Below are 13485 nucleotides of genomic sequence, written 5' to 3'. Positions count from 1 at the left end.
GGCTACCGTAACACTCAGAGTAGAGGGATTATTCGGTGATGTGAGTAACTAACAGCTCTTAAAATCTTCACGTCTTCTGTGGCTTGAAAAGGAAAATATTTATGGGCAAAGCTTCCGACACCTGCAGACAACACAGGCGCTACTGGGCTCAGTAACGGGACTCTCAGTGTGTGTGTGTGTGTGTGTGTGCGGGGAGGAGGAGGAGCCCGGGCTGAGATAACAGGCTGCTGCCTCGGCTCTGTTATCTTCCGCTCCCCGCCGTCTGAGCTGCGGATCTCCTCCGGATCTTTACCAGGATTTATTCATTTCCCATTAAAACTTAACTAAACGCCGAAGCGCTCCTCCCATGGTGTCCCCGGGAGACTCTCCGACATTCACTCGACTTCACGGAAACTATCGGCGACCGTTTTGGGGGGTCTTAAAAAAATCATGGAAACGTGGTTTTTGAATCACGTCCTCGGTTTGTCTCTTCTGGTCCTCCATCTGGGTCTGCCGGGGCCCCTCCGGGCTGGGACCCCCAGTAACAACAGCACGAATGCGGCAACTCCAGGACTGGTTGACTCGGTGGCCACGGATGAAGTCAGAAGCATGGAAAACAGCGCAACTTCAAATTCATACTCCAGCGAGACTTTAACACCATCACAGAGAAACCTCCTGCTCAGGCACGCTGCAGAAACTCACGCTGCTACTGCTGGAAACTTCGGTAAGAGCGCCGAGTGTGCGGCCTGCAGTGGCAAGTGCTGCACAATGATAGAAAAGATCTCCTTTTCATTTCGGCCTGTTGAAGTGAGGTAACATAAAAGGATCCATAAAAGTTCCTTTGAGATCCTCCAACATTATTTTGTAAGTCAGTGGTCTTCTATTATTGACAAGTATGATTTTAAAAGAAAAATGTCTAAACACAAAGTTTCCATTTCGGTTATTTGTGACTGTGCTGTGTATTGTTTTATTTTTGAAAATGAAATAATAACACGTGCTTAGTCTCATCGTGCATGTGTGCCAGATTTAGCCAGGTGTGCAGTATTCCAGCCATATGCCTCACTATAACTGTCCCAAAGCCTATTTTCTAATCCTATCCTGAAATGGCTCTTGTAGATGTGTTTATGACCATCAAAACTTTTACACACATAAGTTAGGTGCTTTTCCCACTTTAAGAAATGGTATTTGGTAAATAGTAAATGGCCTGTATTTGTATAGCGCTTTACTTAGTCCCTATGGACCCCAAAGCACTTTACACATCCACCCATTCAAACACACATTCACACACTTATATTTATATGTATTTTGTGAAATTGTGTTTAGAAAGGCTGCTAGAATTAATTTTCTTAAGCTGCTTTGCCAATGGCAAACTGTATAGAGCTGAAGTAATGTATATCCATTGACTGGTGTTATAACGGTTTAAAAAACAAAAACAATTTTACCACATTTACTTTCATTTCAAGTTCCCTGTTGTGTACAACCACTGGTTCAAAACCCAAAGATCTTGAGATTAGTGTTATCAGAAATGAGGCCCTAAAGCTAATAGTTTGTGGCTCATATTCAACTCCTGGAGCTCCTTCAAACCATTACACAAGTTCAAGTCTCACCACTGTAGGTAAACAGAGTATTTGCCATGAACTGTGACAGCTTTAAAAATTGACGAGGTTATCAGAACAGATGCATTCGCTCAATGCTTAGTAAACACTGGAGAATCTACTGACGAGGTTATCACTCGTCACATCTTATCTGCATTCGAACTTGACGTAATACTACAGGTGCCGGCTTCCTGTTTAGCAGGAGGTGTTGAAAGCCGTAACATTTGTTCATCGGCTTATACCCACCTGGACCCGAGCATCCAGTGGTTAAACTGCTGTATGACACTCATTTATGCTGCAGTATAAAACGATCATAAACATGCGGTTCGTCTGGACAGGAATGAGAGCATGAGAGCTGAAGCGTGATTCTTTTTGCTTGGCAGAGATGTTACTAATACAGAGGAACCTGCAGTTGAAGTATTTAGAGCATTTGGTGCAAGAGGAGGAGGGAATCCACATCCTAAGCACTCCATGACTACCTTCAGAAGTTTGGATGAAAGAACTGGATTTTGGGTCTGATTTCCTGTGCACAAAGCCAAACATCATCCATCGTACTATAAGAAGAAAAGCATGCCTCATAAAATTCCTGAACTATTGCCATACTGACTCAAAGCAATAAAAGATAGAGAAAGGACTTTAACTTCTGATATTTCTACTTTGCAGAGCCGATAGCACTCTTATCCCTTAAATGAAGGGTTTAGGCATAACGCTGCTGTACTGGAAGAACATTTCTTCTCTACCACAGCTGGTTTAAGCTACACTCCTGCCAGCGGGAAGAAGGAGGGTTTTGATGCTGGGGCATATGTGAAAATAATATTTAACATCACAGCCAGTATCACAAATAATAATGTACCATAAAACATCCAGTAATAGCTGGACCGATGACTAAGTCATTTTATTTTGATAGTTTTGCCCTTAAACTTCAACAAACTTTCAACTTTACTACTAGAAATGCAACTTTTGCTTAATTACTATATAAACTACTATATATAGTGTACAAAGTAAGAATCAGCAGTTACACACTGTGTAATAAACACTTAAAAGATTTGTCTCCATGGTAATAGGATACCTCAAATGTTGCACTATAGCGCACATGCTTCTTTGAATTTCAGAGATATTTTTAATCATTATGTTGATAAGATTCTTGATTCTTAAAGTTGCACACACTTCCATTTTGCAGTATAAATAAAGTTCAGAATTTTCATAGATGCTGCAAAGGAAAGATGAGGCTGAAATGATTCACTTTCCTCACTTAATGTTTATTCAATGACCCTAGCAAGATCATCTTGGCTGCCCTCTTTGGCCTGCATAATGAGTATAAGCCAGTCTATTCAAAGCACTACTGTGGTGTCATCTGAGGGTCTTTAATATGCAAAATGCATTGCATTTGCTTGAATTAATATGCGAGCCATAGAGCTTCTGAAGTGGAACAGATGTTAAAAGACTGCAGCTACAACTGTGTTAACAGTTAAGAGATAGATAGTAGCTGAGGATCTGGGAGTGTCTGTCATTTGCTGCCAACACCACGTTCCTGTCTGAGTTTTGTTGCCCAGACGGTATCCAGAGAGAGAAAATGAAATAATAAGAGAGACACATGCAGAGGAAGTGAGAGGGAAAAATAGAGTCTGGTGGCCCAGTTCTCCCCCTAGACTCCCAGTGGACCGGCTGTTTAGCTGTTGAACCCTCCCTTTCATTGGTTCTGGATGTTGTCTGCTGGTGGCACTGACACTCATCTCAAGAGTGGTGTTGTTCCAGTCCAGGACACCAGCCAGATAAGCTGTAAGACAGCACTGCACAAAGATAGGCAAAAAAAGACCTCTCTCACTCTTTATCCCTATCTGTCTCACATTTGATGCTTAAGTACTTCTGATGCTTCAACTCTTCTATCCGTCTTTGGGATTCAAGTTGAGCGACTCTAAGCTTTTCAGAATCAAAACATTCTCAAATAAGGGGGAAAAATCCTACCTGCTCCCAAAATAGGCAATCCTTTGAGTGTATTTTCTGCAAGGGAAACAAAGGTTTAACCGCTGCCAACCAGCAGGCAAATGTCAGTGACAAACATGGAAACCCAGTTCAGCCGTCATCTTATCAAGCAGTTGGTGCTAAAAATAATTTTAAGCCCCCGTGTGTTGGATGTGTAAATAGATAACTGAATGCTGAAATGTTTGACATGTGTTGAACATGAATTATTTACATGTGGCCAGAGGTGCTGGACAAGCTCAGATTATCTTGGATGTTTGGAAACTGTAACCTTGCGAGAATTATTCAAGCTGGAGACTTTGCTGGATGTCATCCCGCTTGCTCTCTGCTGTTGGTTCCTTTCTATCTCTACTGTCAGCTGTAAAAAGGACATGCCTGTGGAAAAAAGTGTTTAAAACAACAGTCACTACTTTAAAAGTCATTCTCTTCCCCTTTAGTGGTAGTGTTTTGGGAATTTTTATGACTTAACAGTTTTCACACGGACTAAAAAAGACTCTGAATATGAGCACACACCCAGATCCACTGTGACAGCTTTCTGCCAGTTCCTTGTGCTCACTCAGCTTTAGGAAGGAAATGGCTGATTCCCAACAGAGACCGTCCCCACCATATTTAGGACTTCAAGCCATTGTTAGAGTAGACAAGTTGGCTGCCAGTTGTTCTCCACCCAAAATCATTGCCCATGCTGCAAGTGAAATTCTGACAGCATTTTGTCTCTGACTATAGACTGTACAGGCGAGACGGGGATAACACCCTCTGGTGGAGGTAAAGTACAACATATAGGCGAGTACAGCAACGCTCTTTTGAGTCTAGTGATGAAGGATGCTAGTATATATTAAAAAAAAGATTGCCTTTAAATTTTTAGGTGGCTGCAGCAGTGCAAAGCCAAATTTCATGAAGTTACCAGCTGTATATGGTAGAAAAGGAGAAAGCCAGTGCATATTCATTTCTCAAGAGTTGGCGTATGTGGCACAACAGACTTTATTTTGTCCAGTGACTACCAATAAATCACTACCAGATCATTTAAAACAGGGATGTCAAACTTATTTTACATGGTGGGCTGCATACAGCCCACAAATTTCAATAGTTATTGGTGAAAAAAGAACTTTTTGTCATTTTATTGTCCTAATTTTAACTCTAATAATTAATTACTTTGTTATTGTATATTGGCCATCGGATAGGTTTTAATCAGTAGGAAAAGCTGTAAAACTTGTACAAATACAGTCAAAAGTCCAAGGTTTATGCCAAATTGAAGTCATTCTGGCCCCCAGGCCTTATATTTGATACCCCTGATTTAAAGTAACATTTTAACATGCCTTAACTGGACCTCTTTAATGATAGAAAATCTTTACTCCATACACCTACTTCATAACTGATTCAAAAGTGTAGGATTTTATATTGGTGAATATTTTCTAATGTGATTTTTTTCTCTCTATTCCTAGGCACAGACCAGACACAGTCCATTACAGAAACAAGCAGTGGGTCTATAGAGACTGCAAATCCACTGTCTACTGAGCCACTTACCTCCAACTTTGTAACTGCCACTGAGGCCAGCAGCAGCAGCAACAGCAGTAGCAACACCAACAGCAACAGCAGGGACTGGAAGGACATGACTTACACAGACAAGACGCCAGGTATCTCTTATGTTGTGTCAGAGGAGGATAGGACCCAGGTGTTTACAGAGGAGGGCCACCTACTCCAAGACAACCCAGACACTACTCTCCAAATGGGGGATGCCACAGCCTCCCACACAGACGTCCTCACCGACAGCACCTACACCACCACCAGCCGAGGTGGGGAGAGGACCTTGCTGTCTGTTACCTCCTCCTCCAGCAACACCACCTCATCTGCCTTTACAGAAGACTCCAACTCCCATCAGCCTCCTTCCACTTTGGGTATTTCTCCTAAGTCGACAGAGACTGAGAACTACACCCACAGTGCCCCGTCCACAGGGATTACTGGAAGGGACGTGACCGACTCGTTCAAAGGAGTGTTTTCAGAGACTGGGAGCCCAGCAAGTTCCAGTGGAACCCAGAGTATTACTGGACATCCCAATGCCACCGAACAACAGCACACGTCGACATCAGAAGAGCCGTCCGACTCAACGTCGTCTATCAGGGTGACAGTGCCCAGCACTGACCAATCTCAAATGTCATTTTCCTCTACGCCTCCTTTCACCTCACCTGCAGGAGGTCCCACCAATATTTCAGGAACAGAGCAAGGCTTGGGCTCTAGTTCTGGAGCGTCTACAGAGTTTTCAACTGGAGACCACAGTTCTAGCACTCAGAGTGGCACTGAGGGGCTTTCATCGCAGACCAGAGAGGGAAATGTCGACTTGGGTCTGACTGCAGTGCCCTCTACTGTCAGTAGTAGTACGTCTGAAACAAATCAGTCTCTGACAGATATGCCACCACTGGGTACTAACGTCTTCCTCACCACCTCAACTGCCACTGTTACAGAAAGGTATGCTAAAAAAAAAAAAGAATATTGATGAATATTAATAATATTTCGAAGTTTTTAAAGTCTGTACCTTTAAAGAAGGTAGAAGCAGAACTTGATTTCATTTGACTTGAGGTTTAATTTTTCTCTTCGTCAGATCGCAGATAACAGAAGAAGACCCTACCATATCAACTGCTTTCAGCACCACCACCGGCACCACAACCTCCACCGAGGCTATTACCACACCTCCTCTAGTTCCAACTTCATCCGCAAGGTTGACTAGCACCGTGACTAGCTCTCCTCTACAGTCCCCTACCAGTGCCACTGTCCTATACAGTTCGTCCTCCACGGTAGCCTCCACTCTGGCAGCGCAACCGACCCAACGTGCGCCACCCAGGCACACGGAGGGCCCCGTGACTGGGATGTCTGACCCCACTAATGTCACCACCCTGCAGATCGAAACAAGCACGGGAACTAGCAGAGACACCACAGCTCACAGCCAGTCCATCACTACAACCTACACCCACAGTACCCCAACCAAGAGTACGGAAGCTCTGCACACCACTAGGAATCAGACAGACAGAGGTCCTACAGAGCTGGTGGTCACAACACCGCCCCCTGATTTTCAGCACACCAGTCCACCACCACCACCACCTCCAAGTGAGTTAGTCAGCTTCTTTCTCTTCAAATGACGGGACTTATTGTTCAGCTTTCAGAGCAGAAATGTGTGTTTATCGTGTTCTTGTATGAGTTGCTCTTCATATTTGCATGTTTTCTTCTTACTATAACTAATAGAGGATTGTGCAATAACGATTAAGTGTATCACAGGTTCTAATATTCCCCAAACACTGTGCTTCCTGGTCATGAACGTGACTAATAATCTGAGTAGATGACATTAGCTGATTTCTTGCATGTTGCAATAAAGCAAAAAAAGAGTTCAACCTTAATTTATTGACAGATTAATTATATGAAAAGCAGTCTTTACTTTTCTGTGGGGCAGTTAGAGGATTGCAGCCGTCCTAAGCAATAAAATAAAAAGTACCACTGACATAATAATGATGAATACACATAACTTGGACTCTTCTTTACAATGAGATGCTGTTAAATGGATTTGTTCTCTCTTGTCTCAAGAATTTGCTGATGAATTTTCAAGTGATGCACTTGTGTGAAATGCTTTTAACGTGCAGCTCCCAGTGAATGGGTCTGGTATTCTGCACGGATCTTTCTTTCTGATTGGATGAATTCACTACTTGGAACAATCAATCTTTTACAGAAGCAGAAAAATATGGAAATTAGTTGTAGAAGTCTCAAAAAATTATCTATCAAATATAATAGACTTTGCATAACAGAGATAAAACTGCAAATAGGAGGATGGATGACAGGTCAGAGTGAAACCGCATGCCCTTAAAGGTCAAACCGAAGCTTTTTTAAGGATGCTATTTTCCCTGATTAATGCTAACACACCCTCTATCCACTCGTAAATTTTAGGAAACCCCTGTGTGCCTAACCCTTGTAACAATGAAGGGATGTGTATGGGTGATGAACCGGATAAGTTCAGGTGTAGCTGTCAGCAAGGATGGACGGGACGGACCTGCAACAAGGGTGAGCTCTTCTGCTCTTCTACCCAACAGTTTAAAAACAATATTGGTACTATGTGTGTTTTTCCATGTTTTGTCTTTCAAAATACAAAATGCATGAAATGTTGCATCAACCCCTTTTTAGAGAGTGTGATAAGGGTGTAAAAGTTTGGTGAAATCCTTCCCAAATTTAATATTGTTACACCTGTGTGTTTAGATATTGATGAGTGCAAGCAAAAGCAAGAACCCTGCCCCAAAGGCTCCACGTGCGTTAACACGAATGGCTCATTCAGCTGTGAATGCCCACTGGGCTTTGACCTTGAAGATGGACGCACATGTAGCCGAGGTAATACCGATGTAAAGAAAAAGGACATTAGAGTTTGTTTGTTTTTCTCCAGTCAAAGTTATTTTCTCAGAGGCCTTTTATGTTTTTTAATTCACACTTTTTTTCCCCCCTTAATAGCTAAGACATTTCTCTGCACTATCAGTGCCAACGGATCACTACATAACTCTGATATCCAAAGACAGATCATCAAGCTGGTGAGAGGCAGTTCGCGTCACTGCATATCCTGCTCTTCACTAAGCTTACGTGCATTATATCTTATACATGCTCCTGTTTTTGTCTTTCCTGCAGTTCAATGTTTCACTCTCTGCCTACCCAGGTTACAGGCGCTCAACAGTGACCAAGCAGTACGTTTTTGCATTGAATTTCTGTACATTTTCTGTATTTTTTGATATATATTTAAAATATGCAGTTAAAGAAAGTGGTTGTAATTATTGTTAGTAATCTCAGAAAAAACTAATCTTTCAATTACAATCCTATAAGGTAATGTTTCCAGTGCAAGTCTACTTGTTTCTCAGTTTTTCGTCATTCTACTTCAAAGATCTGCATTTTTGGCATTTCTTCTTCTTCTTCATTTGATGATGCTGAAACTTAGCTAGTTAAAAGGGATCTCTCTAATCTATTAGAACCTTGTTTTCTTGTTATTTACAACACCAACAAATTCTCTATATTGACCTCAGATCTCCTCCCCATAGAGAGAAGGATGGTGTTAGTGTCATGGTTGCTAATACGTTTTCCATCTCCGCTAATGTGACAACCGCTGAGGTCAACAACAGAATCCAGATGTCTCTCAAAAACTGCAGTTCCGCATTAGCCCACTGCCAGGTGGTCCTGAAATACAAGCTCACTTACCACGGTGAGTGTGATAGCCAGAAATCTCAGTGGAAATCATTAACTATATTTGTTTTAATTGATTAAATCGTTTTTCCAACTGCTCTTATTGTAAACTTTATTTAGGGCAGTCTCATTTCAACCACCAGAGGGCAGAATTTAGCCATAAAAACATTTAATGAAATGTGGCGTGATATATTTGTAAAAAGCTTTGGATGTGTATAAGCCAGAAACTTCAAAGCATCATATAACAGCTTCATTTCACAACATGACACTACCGGTAATCGTATAATCATATCACAGGACACTGGTGCTGTGCCTCTAAATGCTAAAATATACTGTACAAGCTCTGCATGTCAAAATTATTCATTTTTCAATGAAACAAAGGGGAACTATTAACAAAAATGGTGTTTTATGATCAGATTTTTATAGCTGAGATTAATTCTGTCCGCACTGTGTTCCAGCGGAGAGTCTCTGTGCGGCTCAGAATACCCAGTGTGATAAAAAGCGCTCCAGCTGCACGGACACCAGTGGTATCACGTACTGCCAGTGCCGTGAGGGATACTACAAACACAATCTTGACGATTTGTACTGCTTAGGTAAGCTCTTCTTTATTTACATGTTGCCACATGTGTGCATTTTTGTTTGAGTCACCAACCTGAGAGAAGTCAAATTAAAAAGTTAAATCAAGGAAATTAATGTCTCAAAATATCTCCAGTTTCCCCTAAAATTTGACTGCTACACGTTATATGAGAATTTGACTGAGGAAGCCAAAAATGAATAAAACAGCACTGGCCAGGCCTTTGAAACCTATTTACCAAACTGTGTTGTTTCAAGTCACTGAACTAAATGTCTTGTTTCAGAATGTGGAGATGGCTACAAACTAGAAAATGGCACCTGTGTCCTGTAAGTTTTTGCTTCCTTTTCTTTCTTGTCAGTACTGTTTTCTGAAAATGTTCAAGGCAACTGAAGATTCCATTTCTGTATTTCAGATGCATGTTTGGTTTTGGAGGATTCAACTGTGGAAATTGTAAGTGAAGCCCACCGATCGTATTCATCTTAAATAGAATTTCTTATATCTTTAAATGTGCTAAATTTCTTAAGTGTAATTTTGTGTTATTTTTTAACTGTAATAAGAATAATATTTAAGGTGTTTCTATTTGCAATTGCAGTTTACAAGCTGATTGCAGTAGTAGTGTCACCTGCAGGGGGCGCCCTGCTCCTCATCCTTGTCATTGCTCTCATTGTCACTTGCTGCAAGTAAGTTTGCTTTATTGTTAATTCAAGAAAGTAAATGTAATGAATAATATTATTTTATATTATAAACCCAATCTGTATGTAAAAGATGGGCTTAATGTGGAAGTGCCATAAAATAACGCTCTTTTAATGATTAATAGGAGGCGAGGCCTTCTATTGCAAAAAGTCTGTAGAAGTCAAAAGGTCTTTCTGCTCAATTTATAACCTCAGCAGGTATATTCTTAATGAATTTATGGTGAAATTCACATGTTTCAAGTCTTATGTACAACATGATGTTTGCTGGCTCCATTTAGAGTCAGAAAAGCACAAAATTCAGGGAATACTAGATCCACATCTGACTCATGACATCTGAGTTAAAAAAAAAAAAAAAAGGAAAAATACTCAAGTAGAGACTTCCATCATGGTGGCTACATCCATCTTTTATATACAGGCTATATTTATAAACAAAAAACCCATCCAGTTTAAGTTTTTTCAATGTGGAATCTTTCAGGAAAGACAAAAATGACATCAATAAGATCATCTTTAAAAGTGGAGACTTGCAGATGTCCCCGTACGCAGACTTCCCTAAAAATAACCGGATATCCATGGAGTGGGGGAGAGAGACAATAGAGATGCAAGAGAACGGCAGCACAAAAAACCTGCTACAGATGACTGATATCTACTACTCTGTAAGGGAACATGTCATTTCTCGCTTCTCACACGTCTCTGTCTCTTGTTTAAGTTAAGGTTTAGTTTCTCCGTGTGCGTGGTTGATGATAAAGTCCTTTTTTTGTTTCCTCTGTTATTTCCCTCAGCCTGCCTTGCGTAACTCAGACCTGGACAGAAATGGCCTGTACCCCTTCCCGGGACTCCCAGGATCTCGCCATTCATGCATCTACCCAGCCCAGTGGAACCCATCTTTCATCAGTGATGATTCAAGGAGAAGAGACTACTTCTGAGTGGGCCACTGTGAACACGCAAACTATTAGAAACGTACCATTTTTTTCATACTAACAGTTGGGATTTGTCAGGATGGGTTTTCTGTCACTCTGTGCAAACCCTATTTGCACACTAAATACGTGTTTGTGTGTGTCAGCACATTATAAACGTACACATTTTCGCGAGTAAAATGTGTTTCAGTGTTTTTGCATGGCCCGTTCACGTTAACACGTGCATTTTCCACCGTGCTGATGTTGTATTTAATGTGTTTTTCCTGCCTTACATACAACCACCAATACTAATTTGCTCCAGTGTGTAGGTCGGTGATCCATTACAGTTAACATCGTGTCTGCCTCTCTTGCTGCCAGAGTTATGCTGTTGCTGGCTGGTAATGCATTACAGCTTTGCTTGAACAAAATTGCTTAATGATAAATAAAAGCATTCATGATGTTCCCATTGTGCTCACCAGATATGGGGAAAAACGCAATAAAAAAAATAATGCAGCATCCTTCGGAGGGATAAACCACAAATAAAATGTAGCAAGCAGACATGCAAAAACACAGATAATGTCGTTTCTGTAAGTGAAAGTTTAACATGTGTGTGTGCCAATGCTGTGATCTTCTTACGCAAAGTATTGATTCAACATGACAACAGCAAACCACTGAAGGGTGAACAAAGTTTAGCTTCATGCCAGTAGAAACTTAGGAATGACTTTGTAGTCTGTTGCCAACATTTATTTATTCCTTGTATGTCCAAATCAATGACATGTAGCATAACATCTCGTACATACACACTGACTTTAGAGGGATAAACCTGTGGCTTTAAATAAGTATGTGTGTGTGCCTGTGTGTGTGTGTATGCGTGTGTATGTTAAAGAATGAAAGTGTGTGAGGAATAATAATCTGTATCGTTACTGTTGTTAAATATTTGAATGTAAAGATGTATCATGATTAGCGATTTCTGTCGTGGATTACTATTTTTATTTGAATATTTTCTAACTTGGTGTTGATTCTGGCGTTTTAGTCAGATGAGCTTATTTAAATAAAAATGTTACAAAGCATTTTCTCTGGGACTCCATTCTTTAAACCTTTAAAATCCTATATGTCTGGGATAAATGGCACGCTTTATATTATTCAACTGTAGGTTCATTTCTGTTTCTTATGCTGCCAAAAAGTAATGATCATTGCATCGTTTTAGTACAATATTGTGCCATGAACCAAGAAGAACAAATTAACAATTTAACCTTGAAAGAAATGGGATGATTGGAAATTCAATACTAAAACAGTACATTTAACACTGGCTGGATGTTGTCATGCATACCTTCAGTTTTACCTTCAAGTCACTGTCCTGTTATTTGCACTAAACGTTTTGGTGCTTAGACCTTTATCATGTAAAACTCAGAAGTTTACATACACTCATTATGGGCATAGATGTCATAATACCTTAAGGTGAAGATCTAACAAGGAGAATTGTAGATTTACACAAGTTGGGAAGGTGTCTTGGAGCCATTTCTAAACAACTGTAAATTCTATGATAATCAGTTCGAACAACTGCACATAAATACGAGCGTTTTGAATGTGTCTCCACTTTGCCAAGGTCTGGTAGACTGTCAGCCTCAAACGATTTTCAGGAACCACCAGTGCTTAACCCTGCCACGAAATGCTGGAACACCAATGTCACTGTCCGCAGTAAGTGATTTTTCACCATGGACAAAAGGGTGGTGACCAAGAAAGCAACCCTTGCTCCAAAATGGACACTTTCAAATTTGACTGAAACTGCGTCTAAATTCAGATAAAAAAGTGAGATTACTGTACTCAGCCCCAAAAATTGTGTCAAACCAGATACCTTGGATGACACGACCTTGGCCCCCAGTAACAATGTGAGGAATCCTGGAGTTATTTTTGACCAGAATACAGTTCAATGTGCATATTAAACAAATATGTAGGACTGCTTTCTTGCATTTGTGCAATATCTCCAAAATTAGAAACATCCTGAATCAGAGTGATGCTGAAAAATTGGTTCATGCATTTATTATTTTTAAGCTAGACTGCTATGGACCATTATTATCGGGCTGTTCTAAAAGCCTTCAGTTCGTCCAAAATGTGTACAGAAAGGGTACTGGAAAGAGAACATATTTCTCCCAGTTTGGGTTCCAGAGACAAAAATTTGCTCTACTTTTAAGGTTAGGCTTAAGACTTTTCTTTTTGCTGAAGCATATAGTTACAGTTGGATCAGGTTACCCTGAATCCCCCTTTAGTTACGCTGCAGTAGGCCTAGACTGCTTGGGGGAGTGAGTGTTTCCTCTTAATTCACCTTTTTCTTTCACTATGTGTTTATAAACCACTCTGCATTTATTCAGTAGTTGTTTGTTTGTTTGTTTGTTTTGTTTTTTTTTACTGTCTTTCTCCCATCACCACCAAATGGTCAGCAGATTGCTGCCCCTCTCTGAGCCTGGTTCTGCTGGAGTTTTCCTCCTGTTAAACTGAGTTTTTCCTTCCCACTGTCGTCAAAATGCTTGCTCAGAGGGGGTTATTTGATTTTTATCCAGCCTGAATTTTATGTAGCTTTA

The 13485-nt window shown here is 40.7% G+C and overlaps 1 protein-coding gene across 2 annotated transcripts; it reads left to right on the top strand.

Moving 5' to 3' along the window:
- The first annotated feature begins 261 nt into the window (after nt 1–261).
- Nucleotides 262–11976, top strand: heg1 (heart development protein with EGF-like domains 1). Of its 2 annotated transcripts, none has more exons than XM_087829893.1 (14): nt 262–703; nt 4994–6014; nt 6148–6650; nt 7479–7592; nt 7785–7913; nt 8031–8107; nt 8202–8257; nt 8606–8766; nt 9206–9340; nt 9605–9647; nt 9734–9771; nt 9914–10001; nt 10489–10666; nt 10793–11976. In XM_087829893.1, the coding sequence occupies exons 1-14, from the start codon at nt 430–432 to the stop codon at nt 10934–10936; spliced, it is 2961 nt and encodes a 986-aa protein (XP_087686019.1). In that variant the 5' UTR covers nt 262–429; the 3' UTR covers nt 10937–11976. The 2 variants fall into 2 exon arrangements, with proteins under 2 accessions (XP_087686019.1, XP_087686018.1); XM_087829892.1 differs by having other exon boundaries at nt 8591–8766.
- Nucleotides 11977–13485: the final 1509 nt, after the last annotated feature.

Source organism: Neolamprologus brichardi, chromosome 16 (assembly GCF_056152115.1).
Source record: "Neolamprologus brichardi isolate AB-2024 chromosome 16, ASM5615211v1, whole genome shotgun sequence".
NCBI classification, from domain to species: domain Eukaryota; kingdom Metazoa; phylum Chordata; class Actinopteri; order Cichliformes; family Cichlidae; genus Neolamprologus; species Neolamprologus brichardi.
Note: the sequence above shows the minus strand (reverse complement) of the source record. Positions and strands in the feature narration are given on the sequence as shown.

Coding starts and splice junctions, on each gene's coding strand:
- heg1 (XM_087829892.1), top strand. CDS start 430: ATGGAAACGTGGTTTTTGAATCACGTCCTCGGTTTGTCTCTTCTGGTC. Junction 704..4,993: donor TGCTACTGCTGGAAACTTCG/GTAAGAGCGCCG, acceptor CTCTATTCCTAG/GCACAGACCAGACACAGTCC. Junction 10,002..10,488: donor CTCATTGTCACTTGCTGCAA/GTAAGTTTGCTT, acceptor GGAATCTTTCAG/GAAAGACAAAAATGACATCA.